Here is a 20,551-nt window from a genome sequence, read left to right as displayed (position 1 = left end):
ATTTGACATACCAAATGTTGGTCATAAGACAGAATTGGGCTAGTAAAATAATTTTTTGTCTTACACTCTCTGTTTTTCCTCAAATCTTTGCAACTACAATTACATAAAAGAGCTTTAGCAGAATTGTTTGAAAGAGCTCAGATTTTTTTCAGGTTGCCCCTCTGATTATTGTAGCACAAAATTCTAGCCATGACTGTATTTTCTGGTTGCTCCACAACATGCCCGGTGGCTAAGACTGAATTCTTTTTCATGATGTATTTTTTTGCTGTTCTTAGGTAGCTGATTTCTTCACTTGAAAAGGATTCAGGTGCCCATCATTGCCACTTTGGAGATATTTTTCATCAACTATAACCTTTTCAGTGAAGACCAGAGACACCCCATCTTTTCATTAGGAATCATGGACAAAAGTACCATTTCACTGAACTGCAGCCAATAAAAGGACAGAGCTTGAATTACCCCAGGCAAATACTGTGTCTACAGATGAGTGATCTTGCAGTAAGCTTAAAATTATTTTTGGTCTTCTCCTGTCAACCATCCTTGGATGGTTGGTTTTGAGTTTTCTCTAAAATATTGCAGTGGGTAGAGATTTAACATGACATACCATCATACTTTATTTCAATCTGGGCCCATTTCTGGTTTTAATCACACCATTGTGTTACGTATGTGAGTGAATTTCTGGAAGTACTGGAACTCTGACTCTGACAAGGTATGGACTAATGCATCTTGGCAATGCTGAGATTCCAGTCCATTCTTTTAAACTGTGGTTTTTTAATTTAAATTTTAAAAAATTAAAAAATCAAGGAGAAGGCTGTGTCTTAGGATTCAAGTTGGAACAGGATTTGCTGGGTTTTGGATTTTTTTTTCCAGCAAGCCATAGGAGAAGCTAAACTGATACAGAAATTATTTTGGATCTTAAGGAACAATAAATAAACAATATGTCATCTTAATGCTCTTACATATTTTTGACGAGAAATTATTACTAATGTGTTAGTATTAGTTCTCCTATTGCCTGATTAAGGAGTTTATAACATTATGGTGAGATGACAGGCTGCTAGTTACTTCATTCCCAATGAAATATAGCCTGATATTCAAAACCAGGGGCCTGTGTTTGCCAGGTCTTGCTCTATAGGAGAGATCCTAATCTCAGTAAGATAAACTGCTTAAATAAAAGTTGATGAAAGAACAGTCCAAAGACTGGATTATGCTCTAACAGTTTTACAGTGCTTTGCTTTAGCACAATTCTGTGCTTGTGTCCTTAGGGAAGTCTAAACTATTCAGTGTTTACAGAATTGTATTAATCTTGATTTTTGCCAAGTTAATTTCTGTTCAGTATTTGTAAATTCATTTTTATTTTGTACCGGGAAGGAATTATGGGGAAAGGGTTAAGAGCGTGCTTGCTCTTCATCTGTTTTAAATCCATAAATGTGAGCCCTTGTGCTGTTTCTAGGTTTCAGATTACACTCTGTGATTTATAGGGAAAGGCTGTTCTCCACAAGTTGAAATCCCATGTGTTTCCCCACTATTGTAAAATAACAAATCCTGGAGAATGCTTCCAGTTGCAAAAATTGCAGTTTTGAACTACATTTGTAACTGCCTTTTTTCCCCGAAGTGATGGCTTTGACAAGGGCAGTGAAGTCCCCTTTTCCTAATGCCATCTTTCACCATTTGCCGAGCTTTTCATTGCAGCTCGCAGGAACCGCAGCAGCACCCTCGCGTTTGCCGTCTTCTCTCAGTTTATTTTTGGAGGCTACGCCCACTAAAAAGTGCAGCTGTGAGAACACACTCCTATCACTGTGCATAAGTAACATCCAGAGCCCCTACAGAGATGGCAGGCCGGGAGCCAAGGTGACCTAACAGTCCATCAGCTCCCAGTCCCTTCTGTTATCCCGTGGTGAGCAAGAGAGCAGAGTTTGGCTTCATGTTTTTCAGTGGATTTCTGTAGCAATGGTGGGGGGCTTGGATACAGTTTGATTTCAGAACTCAGTGCTTAGAAAGAGCTTCACAGCAGCAAGTTCCACCTTCTCCTTTTCATTACTGAGGAGCAGGAGAATTTGCCAATCACCTGTGTAATAAAAAAACACATGGAAAGTGTTAAGACTTCTGAAATAGTATCACCACTTGATTTGGTAATTATTTAAATATTGGTATTCACATCAATGGCCTGTTCCTTTCAGGTGTTTTTCCTGCTGTAGTTCCTTTCTCTGCAACAGGAGACCTGCTTCATTTTTTCAGTCACAGCCATGCAGTGACTTTCATGTGTGTTGAACAGCTGAGATACTCTCTCAACTTCGCCTTGGTAGGGTAGTTGAATTTGTGAAGACGTGTAAATGACTCTAACCTCTTGCCTGTGATTGGTTTTACAAATAAGGGACAATGTTTTTACATCTATTCACTATTATTGAAAATTCACATATCACTGAGATGTGGGGAAAAACTGAAGAGGGTTCTGGCTAAAGTCATGGTGTGAGGTTTAAATAACACAATATTGCTTTGACCTTTTGTGGATCCTCTGTGAACTGCATCAGAAGCTGACCCAATGAAAGCTTATTTCTTTTGTCTCAAAACAAAAGGTTAAATGGGATGGCAGCAGTAGTACCACAAGATGAGTCCTAATTAAGATGTGAGATACAGCATATGTTAAATTAGCATGTGTTATGTAGAGTAGAAGCAAGTAATTGGGAATAGAAACATAGTTGAGAAATCTCAATGGATTACATCATATTGATGCTTTTACATCTCATATTCAGCAGTAGATATTTTTGTGTACAGATTGTATCTGAGGTGCATTCTGAGCAATGTAATTTAAGCCAAATAAAAAAGCCAAACTCAGTCTTGAGTTTGCAGGGGTCTTGTAGTTACCTACAATGAGCACAGCAAAAAACTACTGTGTAGTGTGAGCAGCTTCTCGAGCATAATGAAGTAGTGTAACATCAGCCAGTTAAATGTTCAAAGGTGATTTTAAATTTAACAGTCAAACAATAGAAAGGCAATTAGCCAGGGGAAGTATGGTTGTCTCTTCCTAGTGCCTCTGAGTGTAGTCCTGCATTTTCTTGTATAATTCAGTGCTATAAATGAAAAGTTCAGCAAAAAAAATATTATTTTTAATCTGAAAAGATGGCTTTTAACCAGAGGAGGAAAAATAATAATGCCTACGGCTTCCTGTGTGCACTGAACAAAAAGCTCTGTTGTGTTCTGAATCCAGCTTCTTTAGAAAAGGAGTTTAATGTGTCAGACTGTATCTGTGAGAGGGCTGTACATTATTATTTACTTATCTGTGATCTCATTTGTGTCTCCCTACTTTCAAATTGCTTGGCCTTCAAACCGTGTGAAAAAGCAGCAGCCTTCTAACTCAGTAAGATGCAGGGAGTGAAGAGCTGAATAAAGGTTCTCTGTGATTTGATATGGACATCAGTATCAATTGGTATTTGATAATTACATCACCAAAGCTGCAAAATAATACTTGGTTCTGACAAAATGGGAACTGGCTTGTATATTTTTCCTGCTTTCTTTATGTGGCTTTTTGGTCCTAATCAAAGATAATTTCGTCTTCCTATTTTTTCCCCCATGTTCTTTGTTCAGCTCTTTCTGTCCTAGTAACAGGCATGAGTTAAAATGGAATTGTGAAAATATACAGCAAAAGAGATTAGGATGTACAAGAAATCTCTGGCTATTGCCTGATTTCCATGCAAACTATCCTTGTAAGAGTTGAGTTCTCTGCTACCATCACTATAGAGCAGATCACAGAGGAAATATCTTGTTGCTACATCTGTTTGCCCCAGCATGGCATTAGTTCTGAAAACCTATACCTGATCTACCTTCTAGCTTCAGCAATTTGTCTTTGTTCTGGACATAGAACATGTTGGACCATTTCCCCCAAGGAGAGCTGAACAAATTTGAGTGGAACACTCCAAAATCCTATGCTCTTTAGCTATTCTGGATCCTCTTAGGTCTAGTTGGAAAGCATTTTTTGTTTGTTTTTATTTAAAACACCAAAATCCCCCCCAAAGGAGATGTTATTTCTTAAACTTGTCCTTCTTTGTGTGTCTGTTAAAAATCTGCAAGCTAAATCAAACTAAGTCAGACTATCTATAGAGAGAAAGAGGATTGCTATAACTACATGAAAGGATTTCTCAGTTAAACCCATTACTTTTGAGAAGGGAGACATGAAAGCTGCTGTAGAATAAAATGTAAATCCATTAAAAGATGACTGTGGTTTTAAAATTACATATTTTAAAAAAAAAAGACCAACCACATATAGTTGGGAAATTACATCGTGGGTGAAGAAGAGTACAGATGTTAATTCAACTTAAGCTAATTCCCCATGGGCCAATGTTCACAATTAGTAAATAATCAAATTGTTTACTGGCTGAAGGGTTCACCAAAAGACTGAATTTGACATTACTCCTGCAGAGCAATTTTTAAATTTAGAATCACTGATACTCCTATGGAAGTCAGCCCCTGCATTCCCCTCGGTTGGGAACGGAGATTGCATTATAAGACATGCATTTTAGTCAAAGAAACTTTTATTTTTGAAGTTAAACCCTTGAGACATACTGTTCTATAAAAATTATTCATCAAATGTCTTCATAGAAATAATTAGCTATTGTTGTTGAATTATTCAGTGCTTAGATGAACAAATTCATTTGATGAAATCTTACCCGTTCATAACTAATTTACAAGCATGAACAGGAGTTCAGCTGATGTAGATCTTTCATAAACAGATTGTTTGCCAGTAATTACTAAAATGCCTTTGAATGCTGAGACCAAAGAAATTTTTAAAAGCTATCTTACCTTCTATTTGTGATTGTTCTTGTTCTCTGTGTACCTGTTATTTCTGTAGTTATATTGCATTTAAACCTGGGGAGATGCCAGCTGTGATGACCATGGGGAGATTGATGAATTCATCCACATTTGATTTGTTTTGTCATTTCTAACTTTGCTTACACTGAAAATGTTATGGGAGCTTTTAGTAAATTTCAGTACCTGAAGGGTGCTTACAGGAAGGATGTAGAGAGATTGTTTTCAGGGACAAGTAATGACAGAGCAAGGGCAAATGGCTTCAGACTAAGAGTGGGTTCAGATGAGGTATCAGGGAGAAACTCTTTTCTGTGAGAGTGGTGAGGCACTGGAACAGGTTGTCCAGAGAAGCTGTGGATGTCCCATCCCTGGAAGTGATCATGGTCAGGTTGGAAGGAGATCTGAGCAATCTGGTCTAGAGGAAGGTGTCCCTGTCCACAGCAAGGGGTTGTAATGAGATGATCTTTAAGGTCCCTTACAACCCAAGCCTGTGGTCCTGTGAAAACTAAGCCCATTTAATTAAACATCAGATGTGTAACTGTTTTGCTCTTCAAATGCCATCAGGCTTTTCTAACACTTCTGGGCAGCTTTTACTGGTTTATCCTTAAGATAGTTTTTGCAAAACATTTCTGGGCCAGCTTATTTGTAGAGACGCCTCACTAAACTGATCATAATGATGGCAAAAAACAGTTGCTAAACTAGCAGCAAATGAAGGGAGAAACTGGGTAGTCTATAATATTGGAAATAGTCAGTGATTCTGATTTTATCCCTGGGTATGGTGATCAAGTATTTCCTGTTTCAGATTCCACAGCAATGCAACCTAATCTCTTCCAATTTTCAGCATCTAAAATGCAGCTCAGTGCAGAGAGATTTCCATCAACTGGGAGTAGGCAGGGAATGACAGAATAATCTTGAGCCACAGCAAATTCTATACCTAAAATGCCTGGAGGACTAAGGATGGAAGATTTCATTAGACTTAAATGCACTAATGAAATGGATTAATGTAGTTACTCTGAGTCTCTTCCACCAGATTCTGTGACAAGGAATGTTTTTCAGGGCCTGAATGGAAAAAAATACTTCAGTTCACATGCAAAACATATGATTAAAAACTGATGCATTAAAGATAAAGTTCAAATCTAAATAATGATTACTGCCAAAAGCTTCAGGGCAACCAACTTCAGTCTTCTTTCTTAATACGTTACCCTGTCCCAAGTCAGAAATTTAAGATGACTGCAGAGAATTTAAATAGCTTTCAAAAACTGAGCCTGGCTTCAAATCAGTTCAGGTTTACTGAGAAATGGGCATTTTGTAAAAGATATTGTAAATCTGTGGCTCTCTCCAACTGCGTTTTCATCCCTGTTGGAATCATTCTGAATAGACAGCCTTGACCTTTAGGCTCTGAGAATATCAGCATCCGTGTGTGCTGGGAGGTCTGGGCCAGACATCACAGTCCTGATAATGAAATGTTCTGCACATGAACAAAAAGGCAAGTGTTATAAATAGGAAATCAGCACCACCTTTCCTCTTCCCTGTTGCTTTAATATTTCTGTTAACACGAAACCAATATGTAGAACACCTTCCTGAGATGAAAAGGGGAACAAACTTCGAATGGAAGTACTAAGGGTTTGATATAAAATTTAGCAGCTTTGTAAGGACAATAAATACTTCTAATTAATAATTGCTTTTCCTTTATGATTCTTTATCAAAATAAATTTATTTCAGAAAGGGGAATAATCTTGTAAAGCTTAATTTAAAAAAAAGGTTTTATTTGTCTTGAATCATAGAGCGACTGAACCATGCTTAGTTCCTTTTTCATAAAGCCACACAGTTTTGCCAAGTAAAAAGTTTTAGCCTTTGTCCCAGAGCATTTTTCTGGGGTGGCCCTGCATGTCCCCTGACAGGAAGAAGGCAGGTGGGTGCTGACTGAACAGTGACATTGCCAGTGACTGTGGGACCGGGGAATGAGCCACAGCTTCGGAAACCTACTGAGGCTTTGGCCGATTGTGTTGGGGAGAATGAACAATATGAAGGCAAATGAACAAAAGTCTGAATTGCAACAGTTCAGAGCATTTATTAATGTATAATAACTTTCCAACCGAATGGAAATGTCAGTTGAGTTACATAAAGTACTTCATCATGCTTGTTTTCCAGTTTAAGTGAAATTCCAGTTCAGATTTCTGATGGACTGATGATGAGATCAGATTTCCTCCAAGTGACTGGTTGTAGGTTAAATATCTTAACAATTAAAGGAGGCAGGAAAAACTAAGGATTTCTGGTCATTTAATTCTGCCAGGCTTTCTTTTTTAATATGGGTGCTCAATCCATTGTATTTTGTTGCCAGGTTTTTTCATTCTCATTTCTTACGCTTTGAATAGTGCCTGAATCCACAACAGGTTGTTTCTTCAGTGCATGTGCAAAGCAGTCCTAGTTTATATCTGCAAATAATGTAGGTTTCTATGAATCTGTTGGCCTTATTACAACCAGAATGGTCTTCTGTTGTTGAATAGTTACATCCTTCTTCATCCTTCTGGATTCCTAAGGGTTATAACAGTGTTGTAGATTCCTTGGTGGCTTCAGGACCTAATTCTGTGAGTTTAAATCCATGAGAAATGTCACATAGCCTGTGCTGTATTCGAGGTGATCTTGATGTCCTCTTCATATTGAGAAAGAAAATTACTGGCAGCCAGTGAAAGCTATTGGCAGTTTTTCTTCAGAAGTGTGCAGGCTGAGAAGTTGTCCAGTATCAGAAGTAATAACTTTAGCCTGATTTTAAAGGCATTCTGTGTATATTACTTTTTAAGGTAACATGCTGCTGGTTATTAGAATCAGTCAAATGGTGTTTGGCAAGTTCCTTGAGATGTCAGTTATGATATTAATGGGTATGGTGACAATGCAGCTCAAAGCCTGATGAATGCTTAGGGGGAGGAGAATAGCTTTGTTGCCAAAAGAGCAAAAGGCCTGCTGACGGTCACTGTTGCTAATGCATTTATCCAACAAGCTTTCCCCCAAAGTCAGGCAAAACTAAACACCTGAAAATGAGGGACTGCAATTGCATGAGAGCTTCACTCACACAGCTACACTGCAGCAGAAAGGCTCTGTGGATTGCCCAGCAGTCCCTGGAGACCCCTTCTAGGCTGCCATCAGAGACTCACTGTGCACAGCAGTGCCTCTCCAAAGGGTGTTCCTGCTGGCTGTGGAGACGTACACAGCAGCAAGGTGAGGTGTTGTGCTCTGGCAGCACACTCCAGTGAGGTCATTTCCAGCCACACTCCTAAAAAACCCAAGCATTCACAGAGGTGGGCACGGTAACGCATTGAGCACCGATCTGAGGGCTGAGCGTGCTCCGTGTGCCCAGAGGCTGCAGACAGCCCCTCTGTAACCAAAATTCAGAGATGTCACAAGTGGCTGAACAAATACCACCAGTTAATGGTTAAGCTCTCCATTTACTAAAGCGTTTGTTACCAGTTTGCCAAAGAGATCAAACAACCGTGAATCACAGCCTTGGCTACTAATTAAATCCTTTATTCCCTTCTCTCATCGCAGAAGCATTTAATCTTGGGGAATCAGGACAGCCTGTTGTGCAGAATTCCATTTTACAGCATAAGCAGAAACAAGCTTACTGTAAGGCTTCCTACTGGAGCTGGAAATGGGAAGGATTAAAATGAGAATATTACCTTTTCCTCCTGGCATGGTAGTTCATGTTAGCACTGAAAAATGATTGATGGTGAATAGCTGCGTTGGAAAATCCTTTTGGTCATGTAGCTTTGTTATTTCACTGAATGGCAAATACCACTTTTATTATCTGCCTGCCTTGCTTATAGATGGGACTTGTCCTCTAGATAGAGAATGAGGGATTTGGTGTGCTCTACTGGTGACTGGCTGTCCCAAAGAAAAATGTTTTACTCAGAAATAATGGACTGTGAAGAACACCCCAGAGGAAATGAGGCATAAACCAAAACACTACAAGCAGTTTTATGGCAATTGAAATATATTTCTATTTGTCAAAAGATGTTTTTGTGTGCTTTTATGTATGTATAGGATGTATAGCTGCATGATATCATGCCTTTGATATTCACTAGAAAATTAAACAGTGCTTACCTTTTTGGCTCCCATCTCTGTGAAGCAGAACTTAAAAGCCCAAACTCTTTATTTCCTTTGGTTTTGGGGGAAGTCCTTAGCAGCAGAATGATGCAGCACAGGCTCACAGAACAGGGGTGTCCTGAACCAGCATTAGGCTAACTCAGTCCACTGGGAACTGATCCAAACACACATTCATTCCAGACAGGAGTAGCAAATTTCCATTTTTGTAACTTGAACCATGATGTTGCAGTCAGATCTGTGGGAGCAGGGGCCTGGAGACAGTGTCTCTGAGAGACCTCAGGAAGGTGTTAAGAGGGAAGAATCTTCCTATGCAGATCTAACTGCAGGTTTGGTGCATAATTATTGAGGTACAGATGATCTATATAAATACACTTAGGGTAGCTACGTGCAGTGAAAAGCTGTATGGTTTTAGCTTGAAAAGCAATGCATTTTGTGCTATTTCTGGAGAAAGTAATCTTTTCTGTCATTGCTAGATCTGAACAATTTCTGTAACAGAAAGAACCCACCTGAGAGGCAATAGCTAGAAGTAGGAAATGCTGGCCTTTTTTTGCTTCTGCTCTTGACTTTGCAGAGTGCTTCTTTCTTACTAAAAAGTGTGAGTTTTCAGAAGGGGAACACTCCAGCTACACCTCTTCAGAGGACAGACATCTACCACCTGCACATGCAAAACTTTTATTTATTGGGGGAGATCTATCCTGAGGAAACACCTGAATATTCACAAATACTCCAGGTTATATTTAGCTGCAGAGGCTTGGGTGATATCATGCTGTAACATACTAAAGACCCAAACTTGCACAAAATTTTATAGAACTTAAAATAGTTCTTTAGTCTATAGACTGCTTATATGATTTCTCCATCCCTGAGTGAGTATGAATGCTGTCATATTCAGTACAGAGAGGAAGCACTGCAAGGTGACATCTCAATATGCCATTCTATCTGTATTACTAATAATAAGTTTATAAAGATAAAGCATCTGGAACACCTAACTGCTTTTACAGCTGCTCCCCAAAACCATCACTAGAAGTCTGTTTGGGAGGAGAGTTAGAAACAGTAGATGTTCATGCAGTTAAAAAGGAAATAAAGATGGTGCTGTAATGTCATTCAAGTGCATCTAGGTAAGAGTAATAGAATTAACAGTCTGAATAATTGGCCTAATATTTGATATTATATTTTAATGTTAAGAAGAAAATGCATCGTTTTTGCAAGCTTTGAAAAATTTGAAATAACCTTTGGTTTTAAGGCACTGTTTGAAAAACCACATCAGATTCTATGAAAGTCTGTAATTTAAAAGCACAGTGAAGAAATTATTTTCTCTTTATTCTGTTGTCAGATCATATGCATATGCACAAAGAGGGCCATATATTTTTTAAAGACCTGTCAGATTATTTTGTCATTATATTAAGCTACAGTTCTGTTTGGGGATAAATATGTATGTAGATGTTACATCCAGCAACTACTAGATTATTTGGATTATTTGTTTAGTCAACAAATCAAAGATCTTTCAAGTGTTTTTTATTTAAATAATTCTTTGTGGAAAAAAATCATGTAAGTGAAGAAACATGTTGTATAGAAATTGTGGAGTGAACACCTCAAAAAACTCAAACAAACCAAAAAAAAATCCTAAAACTGGAATGGCTGTATAAAAGCTGTTTGTGGCTGAATATGCAGGAGCTTGAGAGTTTGGGATTTTTTTGTGGAAATGAAACTGGGAAGGATGCATGGAGGTTTTCTTAGACAAAGAAGGAGGTTATGTGGACACCTCTTTTAGCAGTGAAATGGGTGCAAACCTAGCATGGATCGGATAAAACCCTGGATTTTCAGAGCCTTCCTGAAAGGTGAGGAAGGTCAGCAGAATGGTGGGTTGTGCTGGATCACAGCTGCTTGCACTGCACCTTGATGTTTTGGGGAAGGGTTTTCTGCAGCCTGCTGTGTTTCTTGTCTGGATGGAGATGCTCTTCCTCCCTCACCCTCCTTGTTTTTCCCACAGGCTGCGGGAACACCACCGTGCTGCCATCAAGGTGATTCGGAGGATGCAGTATTTTGTGGCAAAAAAAAAGTTCCAGGTGAGTTGTGAATAGAAAGCTCCTTTTCTAAATAAACCCTTTTATTCTCCTGATTCATTGTCTCTTTTAGAAACTTAAGAGAGACTAACACAATTCATTTCAGTAATGGTGATCTACACCCACTATTCTCTCCCTCCTTCAATAGGGTGGTTGTTTCACAGCAAGTTAGTCAACTATGGATGCACTGGAAATAGGCTAAACTCCTGAAATGCAGTCTGAATTCAAATGTTATTTTCTGCTAATGGACTTGACCCTTAGCCCTCTGTTATCGCTGTCTCTTTCTGGCAGTGCAAACATTCTCGTATGTCTCCATTAATTCTGAGCTGTGTGCTGCTTTCATGCCCAGGCAGTAGGATTAGAGATTAAAATACTACCTCAGCCTTGTTTCGGTCCCTTACTCAATGGTAATGAAGTCCTGATAAGAAACCAAGGTGGGAATTTGTTAGTGTATTGGAGGGTTTCTCATTTCTTCTCCTTTCTCCCCTCTGCACAGTAGGAGACCTCCTTCCCAGTTAGTGAGATACTGATTCTCTTTCCTCCTCTGGCCCTCACTGATTCATTTCCTGTGTGCCACTTCACTTGCTGATGTCATAAGCATTTAACAGTAGCTAATTAACCTTGCTTCCTGGTCTGAATAAAAAATTCAGACTGCAAACTTTCTAAAAATCTGTTTCATTAATCCAGTAAAAACACATGTCAACAGCCTTCAGCTTGATTTAAACCAGGTGAATGTATATTTAGGTAATAAATATATTACCTTGCTTAAAATCAATCAGTAAGGGATAATCTCTAGAGAACAGGCTTCACAATTGAAAATGCAAATGATGAGAGTGGCTTAACTGCCTACATCCATTTTCATACATGACCTAGCTATTGCTGCTTCCAATAAACCAGAAAGCAATGTCACCTTTAATCTAGACCCTCCAAAAAGGGAGAGTGTCTTTTCTTTTTCAGATTTGAAGGCTATAGAATTTATGATCAAAAAGATGATGATGAGGATGATGATGATGACGACTAGCAGTCCAATATATCTATCTGTAAGGCCAAGTTTGCTGCCATTACAATCCTACAATTCTGATTTCCTTGTAAAATTCAGAAGCATTTCCTGAATTCTTTAGCAAATTTCTGCTTTGAATATTTTCATTTTTGCTAAAATTCTTGAGCTAATTTATGGCTAAGGTTGCCAGAAAATTGCTTTAGTTGTGTACAATGTGTTCAGATCACTACTGTTAAGGCTGAAATGTCCCATGTCCAGAGTTTTCTTGAAGAGAGGGCTTTCAGAAAGCTTCTGCTAGCATATTTCACCTTTTATTTCCATTATTACACTAAAATTAGAAAGGCACAGTCTCAACTACTTGAAGATAATATTTATCATCATTTTCTTGGGAAGTTTCTTAGCACTTGCTGGTCAGCACTTGAAATTGGGCAAGGGATGTGGCCCAATCCAGTGATGTGCCTGCTGCTGTGTGAATAATTGCCTAAATGTGGCCAGTTCCATTTAAATCTAATTTATTTTCATTCTAAAACTTGATTGTGATCCTTTGCTCCGTGGTAATTACTGAATCATTGCTCTCATAAATTTAGATCATAAAATATTTGCCATGGTATTAACTGAACTGCTTAGTAACAAGAAATCCACACGTTGTAGATCTACCTCCCAAGTGGTATTTGTCAGAAACAGATTTTGAAAATGCCTGAGCACTGTGTGCAACATTATCCACCTGGCAAATAAACGAAATTCCCCTGCGGCAGATGATTTGATAGAAGCTGAAAAAGCACTTGACTGAATAGAATGGGACTATTCAGTTCATACCTAAAACTTGTTTGTGCTCAGTATCTCGCTGGCTAATCTGGCTTCTCAGTTGTACTCTCACTTTTGCATCTGCAAAAGGCTCAGTCCTGGCCATCTACAAAATCCCTGGACAGGGTTGTCTCCCATCTCTCCTCAGCAATCTTCCTTCTTCCTGAAGGATCAATATGAGCTGCTCCTAAAGAACTAAAAATGTCATTCGGCTGAAGTGGGGTGGATCTACTCCTGTGTACAAGTGATATGCTGCTGTTTCTTCAGAAGCAGTGTCTCCAGTAGGAAAGTAGGGGAATATCTGATACTTCTCCATCATTTCTGAGTGTAAGGTCATGATCAGGCTTAGCAATGTGGAGAGCACCACAGGAACAGTTTTCCAAAGCACCCGAGTAACTTGATGTGCACAGTCACCTTGAAATTCAAGCCACGAGATGATTTTGAAAATCTCTCCTGTAATTAAGTGATAACCACTGTCATTATTCTTTCATCAAAAGTTGTAAATCTGTTCTATGCACATAAAATAATCGTAAGAAATTAAATTGTTTTAGCATGTGCCAAGTAATGACTGTACTGTTTCCTAATAAGCAGACTAATGTAATGTCTAAAAATAAGGAAAAGAAGAAGATACATTTTAAAAATGTATCTTTCAGCATTTAAGAGGTCAGTACAGCTGGTTTTTAGTAGGTGGTTTTTGTCTAAGCTTTAAATTTATGTAAAAAACAAGTTTCAAAAAAAGAAAATTCAGATATTTTCTTCCTGTAACTGTTGAAAAAACTCACAACCCAATTTCATCTGAAGTCCATTGGGCTACTCATGCTTAAAATTAGCTGCAACACTAAGGAAGGCCAGCACTTTAAAGGAGTATTTTTTAGAGATGTCTCTGGAACTTTTAGTAGGACAGCATAGGAAGAAGGAGAGGAAGAGGAAAATTTTGCAAAATAGGTCCCAGCATGAACCCAGCATGGTTCTTAAACTATACCAGCTGTTTGCAGGACACACCTGTAGGCCTAAAATTGACTAGATATATTTTTTAAAGGGCTCAGTTAATAACAGGGGGTGAGGGCAGCAGAAGGACAAAAGCCAGTTAGAAAGCAAAGCCTTCCTGTTTAAAACTAAATAAATAAATAAAACAAATAAAGAAAGGCTAAACAGGGATACAAAGATTTTCAAAGGACTTGAAAAGCAAGTCTTTTTGCAGTATCATTTCCTCTATAAAAAGGAGAGAAAATTGGGCTGTATTTAAAGTCAAGGTTTAAATATAGTCCTTAGGAAGATGCCCATGTGTAACCCATGAACCCAGCATAATATTATAAAGAATTAATACCTTTTTTATGGATGTGTTTATGTTCTTGTAAAGTCTGTAGGACTGTTTCAAATTCTATACAAATGATCACATTCAACACAGGTCCTGTGCATCAGTGAAGATTAATGACGTATGGTTAAGGAAGGATTTTATTGATTATAGGGAAAGCAGACGTAGAAATGAATGCTTTTCTAGGCTTTGTTCACCCTACCTACCAAAAATGAATTTTATATATTAGTTGTAAAGCAGATGTTTTTGACACAATCTAATATTATGAATGAATTTCGGGGGGAAAAAAATTGCCATACTCAGTTATCCCAATAGCTTGATTTATGAGTAAATAACCTTTGTTTTCCAATTATGAATGTTTCTAGAAGTCTTAAAACTAATGTACATAGACACAACTGTGATATCCATCAGAGATACAAAGACCAGGAATTTGTTCTGATTTCTCATTTTCATTTTGAAAACTTTTAAATTTTCTTTCCATGTAAATTCTTCCAATTGAGTAAATTAATTTCCTTCTAAAATAGCTTTTAAACTTGTGGTGTGATTTTTACCATGGCAAATATTCTATACATAGCATAAATTAAAAATACAGGTTGGAGTTGTACCAATGAGGTAACTGTTGCCTGATTTGTTACAATTTCCCTGGAAAATCTTACATTTATATTCTTGTAGTTCATCATATTATGTGATTCATATTAATTGTGTGTGTAATCTTTTCTAATCTCCATACTAGACTGTATGGAGTGTCCTGTGCTTCACGGGGTGTTTTGCCCACTTTATTTTATGTTACCTGGCTGCATTTCCCAGAAATTCCCCTTTCCTGAATTCCCCTTTCCCAAGTCTGCCTCCCTGCCCATGCAGTTACAAGGGAACAACAACAGGCACAGCCAGTGGTGCACATTTAATTTTTGGCATTGGGTTTTGTGCCTTTTAAAAACCTTCATTTATGACTGGGGGGGGGGGATTCTAACGCATTTAAAAAGAGTTTTGCCGTGAGTTTTGCTTGATTAGCAGAGGACCAAAAGTAAGGAAGAGAAGCAGTTAAGGAAAACTGTGGGACTGGCTTCTACTTTTGTCTATTCCATACTAATCTGTTGCCTGCTGCAGGTTTTTTTATATGGTCAACATCAAGAGTATTTTCTTACAGAAGAGCAGCTTTCAATATGAAGCAGTTCCAGAAAAATCAGTACTGACTTAAATACCCAGTCTTACTCAGAAGTTTAGCCTCATTCTTGTAATGTATTTGCTCCAGGTTTTTAATTCTTGTTTTAAAGAGAGAGAAACAGCCCTGTAAATGAAAAACAGGTGGGGAAATAGTTACACTACTGTCAGACTCCTGTGTCAGAGTATGAGGATGGCAGGAGAAAGCTCTGCATCTTTATTCTTACTGAACACCTTTTCTGAACTTGCAGTTTTCAAACTTGCACATTTCTCTTTTGCTTATTTATAGTACAAAAAGAATCCAAGAATTATTCTTTTTTTGTTTGTTTGTTAATATTATCATGTTTACAGTACTAGTCCATGGAAAAATTTACAGGCTTATGCCATGGCAGAAACATATTTCTTTCTTTGTGGATGTTAGCTATGATTTATGTATGTGTAAGCAGTTGGGATGCTTGGGAATTCTTCTGTGCTCCTTGGCTGGATTGAAGCAATTCCCAGTCCTGCTTAGCCTCCCACTAGAGAGGGTCTCACATTCACCCAAGGCTTGCAGTTGACATGGGGAATCTGGGAGACTGAAATATACTTTGTTTGATGAAGAGGTGTTACTAAAGGAATCATTCCTGGAATGTGGGAGCTGCTTCCCAGGCAGGTGCAGGAGACTGCATGAAGGTGCCACAGTCTCCACAGCTTGTTTTTGTATGGTATCCCACTTTCCTTTGGCTTAGGAAAAAACCACTATTTATGGCATGGAATTGAGGAAATCCTGAAGTTTGGGAAACAAGATAAAGCAGAGCAGAGACACCTGCTTTTGAAATACAGATGTCAAAATAATTCTGAGACTTCAAAATGGATCTAAAGTCTGGTATCTTAGAAGGTACCCTGAAAACTCCTTTCCTTGTTCTCAAGAGATGCAAAAAAAGTTGGAACTCAGTGTTACCAAGGTTTTTACAAAATCTTGAAAATTATCTGCAGAGTTTCTGTGAACAGCATAACGAATGTGTCAGAAATCATAGAATAATTCGGGTTTTGAGGGACCTTCAGAGGTTATCTAGTGCAAACCCCCAGCCATGATCAAGGACATCTTCACCCAGTCAGGTTGCTCAGGGTCACTCCCAACCTGACCTTGAATGTTTCCAGGGACAGGGCATCCACAGCTTCTCTGGGCAACCCATTTAAGTGTCTCACCACCTTCACACTTAAGAATTTCTTCCTAATAGCTAATCTAAACCTTCTTTCAGCTTGAAGCCATTTCCCCCTTGTCCTATCACTGCAGGCCCTTATAAAAATCTGTTCCCATCTTTTTTTAAAGCCCCCTTCAAATACTGAAAGGCACCAATGAGGTGTCCCTGGAGCCTTCTCTTCTTTAGGTTGAACAACACAACTCACCCTGTCAACAGCAGAGGTGCTCCAGCCCTCTGATTATCTTTGTGGCCTCCTTTAGACTTGTTCTAACAGGTCCATGTCTTTCCAGTGCTGGGAACACCAGTTCTGGCAATGATTGGAGTCTAGATTCTAGATGTAGGATTAAGATACCTTTAATTTGTTGCTACCCTTCAACATGTTTGTTCACTTGCTTCCCAGGTAGTCTTGGTGTCCTACAGGTAGGTACTATTGCATTTATCTTGATACTAGTGCTTCTATGCTACACAAAAGTTGTTTTATGAATAGTAGGTCAGATGAAGTCTTTCCCATGGATGAGGTGCAAATTACAGACACGGGGCATTTCTTGCACCACTGTTTCCCAGCAGCTTTGAAAGCTCAGCCAGTCTTTCAGGAAGAAGAAATCAGTCATGCACCTTCCTCTAGGACTGTGTTTTAACTTCCCATGCTAAGACCTGAACTGTGAGCCCCAGCTGCTGACTGAGAACAGGGGTTTGAGCATGTGCAAGACCTCTTTATTTTTCAGTGGTCAAGGAGAATGAACCTTGTTTCCAGAAGGAACTAGAGTTTGCACAGGCTTCTGAACAAAGTGCCAGATAAACTTTTTTTGGCTCCAAGGTCTTTTGAGCTCCAGTTTCGTGGATTATCTCTTGGAAGGCATACAGACCTGCAGTAACAAAAAGTGGATGAAATGAGAACTGTCAGAATTACTCCACCAAAAATGTGTGATCATGGCAACAATCAAAATAATTCACATGTTTACACAGTGCTAAAAGAATTTACTGTTTACTCTTCAAAAACATCTAGGTTGCCACAGACCATTCCTCCATCCTTGTGGCTTAAGGACATGTTTTTTGTCTCTTCTTTTACAGCAAGCCAGAAAGCCCTACGATGTCCGAGATGTTATTGAGCAGTACTCTCAGGGCCACCTCAACCTGATGGTGCGAATCAAGGAGCTGCAGAGGAGGTACATCAGTGAAGCCCCTTCTTGGTACCTGTAAACAGCAGCAGGGGGATGTTTGTAAATTAGAGGCACACATTTAAAAAATTGCCAGGGTTGAAGGTGCCATATTGGTACTGCTGTGCACAATTGGGGAATGTAAAATGGCATTTGTGTCAAGTTTTCTTTTCATACAAGGAGGAAAAGGCAAAAAGTTTAAAACTCTGATCATTGGGACTTAGATGTGTTACCTCAGTCCCTGCTAGCTGTGACTGCAGACTGCAATCCCGATGTGATAGGGGCTGTTCTGCACTTGGAGAGGGCAATACTGTCACCTGCTCTCGTAGAATTGCACCTAAGAGCCAGCTAAGAGATGAGAGATGCAAAAAGAAAGCTGCAGAAGAACAAGGAAAAGACAAATCAATGCTGAGCACATGTTAAAGTAATGGGCATGGTAAAACTTTACAGTGGTTAAAGAAGCTGTAGAGCAATCTAAGTCAAATCCCATTTTGCTACTAAATTTTTCATTTCAAGCTACTCTTAGCATAAAGCAACTGCTTTACTCACAGGACAAACCAGAATTATTTGAAATTCACTTTGCTTGTTTGTGAAGAGGCCTGCCTGCTCCAGCTGGAGAGAGTGAAGATGCTGGTTCAGACTGATAAAAAACTAAAATGTTTCTTTTTTGTTTTATAGGCTGGACCAGTCCATAGGAAAGCCATCTCTTTTTATCTCTGTCTCAGGTAAGTCATTACAAAGGATGTGTCTAAAATTAATCTGATGAACATATAATTAATGGAAAATACTTGCTCAAGTGCTTTTCATTTTATTGCCGAATTTCTAAACTGTGCCAACTGGTTGTGCTCTGAAGATTAAGCATTGGCAATTATATTTAGTCATCAACACTTTTAAATTAGGGTTGTTCTTATTTAGATTGGTAAAGCACCTCCTTCCACTGAAGTCTTCAAATATTGGCTCTAGTCTTTCTGAGACTCACCCTATATTCAGTAAATTGGTGTGCTAAGATTACAGATTTCTTGTGAAGTTTGTAATATTCACATAGATCTCTGATAGCTTTGAAAAGACACTGGAAAAGGAGCACAAAGGACTAAGTTTTATTGTGACAAAGCTGGCTAATGAAAACTCTCTGTTTATGTTATTTGGAAACTCATCTTTCTGTATAGTTTATAGTGGGGAAAAAAGATAAAATGTTACCAAATGTGTTGTTCAAGTTGGCTGTAGAGTCCTTTGCATAGTGGCAATTAAAACATTAACTAAATTGGGAACATTTTTGCTCTCTGTGGTTAAAGCATAAAACTAAGATTAAAAATGCCTTAAACTCAGGGCTATTAAAAGCCCTGGCATGGGCCAGTGCTATAAAAAGAAACAGAAAACTACTTTTAAGGAATGGATCTATCAGCCTGGCAAGGGTGTTCAGTTACACGGTGTTGGTGGGCTAGTTAAACACACCCTGTTGTGGTTTGCTGCTATTTTGTTATACCACCATATATTAATTTGAAAGTGTTTCTTGTTCCACAGAGAAAAGCAAAGATCGAGGAAATAACACCATTGGTGCCAGGCTGAACAGAGTGGAGGACAAGGTAAGGCTCAGTGGAACTGGCAGTGAATGAGGACATGGTTTGTGATTGAACAGTGCTTGTTTCATAGGATGTGAAGGAAAATTCAACTTAAAATAGAGTTGAATGCCTGGCTTTTCCAGGTGATGGAGTCTAATTTTTGTCACAGATTGCATTTTTGGTTCTCATCACTTTAACAGAATAAGAAAAAACCCCAGGATTTAATTGATTTCAGTCACTTTTGGGACTCACTTAGGTATTTTATTTTTAATTGCATATATTACATATGTCTCAATGCTTTACTTCCTTCCTCCACAAGAGATAAAAGGCTCTGTTCCTTTAATAACTCAGTATATTATGGTCCCCAAGATTTGCCTTTGATCTTTGCTCTGTTGTTTACATAAGTCCACCTACAATTCCTTAGAGAGGGAAATAGCAAACCTTGTTCCGTCCTGGTTTTTATTCCTTATGATAAGTGGAGTTTCTCCTTCCAAGTGACATGAATCCAAAAAAATCAGACTTGTTCTATAATTACAGCAATTAAGTGCTTTGTAAGCCTTTATTACAATCATGGCTGTGCTTGAGAAAATAGATGACAGGTAGAGGTTCATTGTCATGGTAGAGGTTGTGTCACTGTTAGAAAATACAGGTTTTCCCATGCTGGTATTTAGGAAAGAAAGGAAGAGTTAAGAAGAGCAGTTTTCATCTTTTACTGATCTCTTAGAGTGATTTGGTGAGGTAGTGAAAGCATTTCTTTACTTTAGAGTTCACTCATGTATCTGACCTGTTCTTTAGTTGTTAAGACTGAAACTTTTTCCTGAGGAAAAAACTTTCAGACTGTTTCTTCCACTACTGGAAGTACGTGGTAACCTCATGAAGGTTTTGTTCTGAAGAAATATCAGCAAATACTCTGCAGACTAAAAGAGGTGTGAGCAATACATCCCAAGGACTACAAACCAGCATCCTGATCTGCAGTGATTCACTTGTGACATGCCTGTTCTTTACACCCTTCTCCTGAATTACTTTATAAACTTGAATGACATTACTCAGAACTGCACTTCACTCTCCTGGAAATAATGGTGTTTTAAAGGAAACTGGCTTCTTTTGGTATATGGGGGGACACAGGGGAAGAGTGAAGTAGAAGAGAGGAAAGTAGAGTGTATTTAGCACAAAAAAGAATCACTGTGCAGTGCTCCCTCACATCTGTGGTTAATATGTGTTCTTACACATGGAAGCCCTTTCCAGAAAGTTTAGATTACATTTATTTATTTTCTCTCCATAATGTCAACTAAAAGTGTGGAACACTAAGAAATGTCTTGTGACTTGTGACAAAGAGCAATGACTTTTCAGTGTGGACAAATAATTCTCAAATGGCAGCTAAAGCAGCTTCTCAGTGCTATTTGTAAAATCTCC

The 20,551-nt window shown here is 38.5% G+C and overlaps 1 protein-coding gene across 2 annotated transcripts in view; it reads left to right on the top strand.

The window, feature by feature from the left end:
* KCNQ1 (potassium voltage-gated channel subfamily Q member 1) overlaps nt 1–20,551 on the top strand; it is a 332,947-nt gene that overhangs the window by 212,339 nt on the left and 100,057 nt on the right. For both annotated transcript variants that reach the window (XM_059849030.1, XM_059849029.1), the window contains 4 exons: nt 10,886–10,961; nt 17,494–17,588; nt 18,258–18,304; nt 19,101–19,162. In XM_059849030.1, coding sequence (XP_059705013.1) covers nt 10,886–10,961; nt 17,494–17,588; nt 18,258–18,304; nt 19,101–19,162 — 280 coding nt within the window. The remainder of the gene's footprint in view (nt 1–10,885; nt 10,962–17,493; nt 17,589–18,257; nt 18,305–19,100; nt 19,163–20,551) is intronic.

The sequence above is a fragment of the Haemorhous mexicanus genome, chromosome 6 (assembly GCF_027477595.1).
Source record: "Haemorhous mexicanus isolate bHaeMex1 chromosome 6, bHaeMex1.pri, whole genome shotgun sequence".
Taxonomy (NCBI): Eukaryota; Metazoa; Chordata; class Aves; order Passeriformes; family Fringillidae; genus Haemorhous; species Haemorhous mexicanus.
Note: the sequence above shows the minus strand (reverse complement) of the source record. Positions and strands in the feature narration are given on the sequence as shown.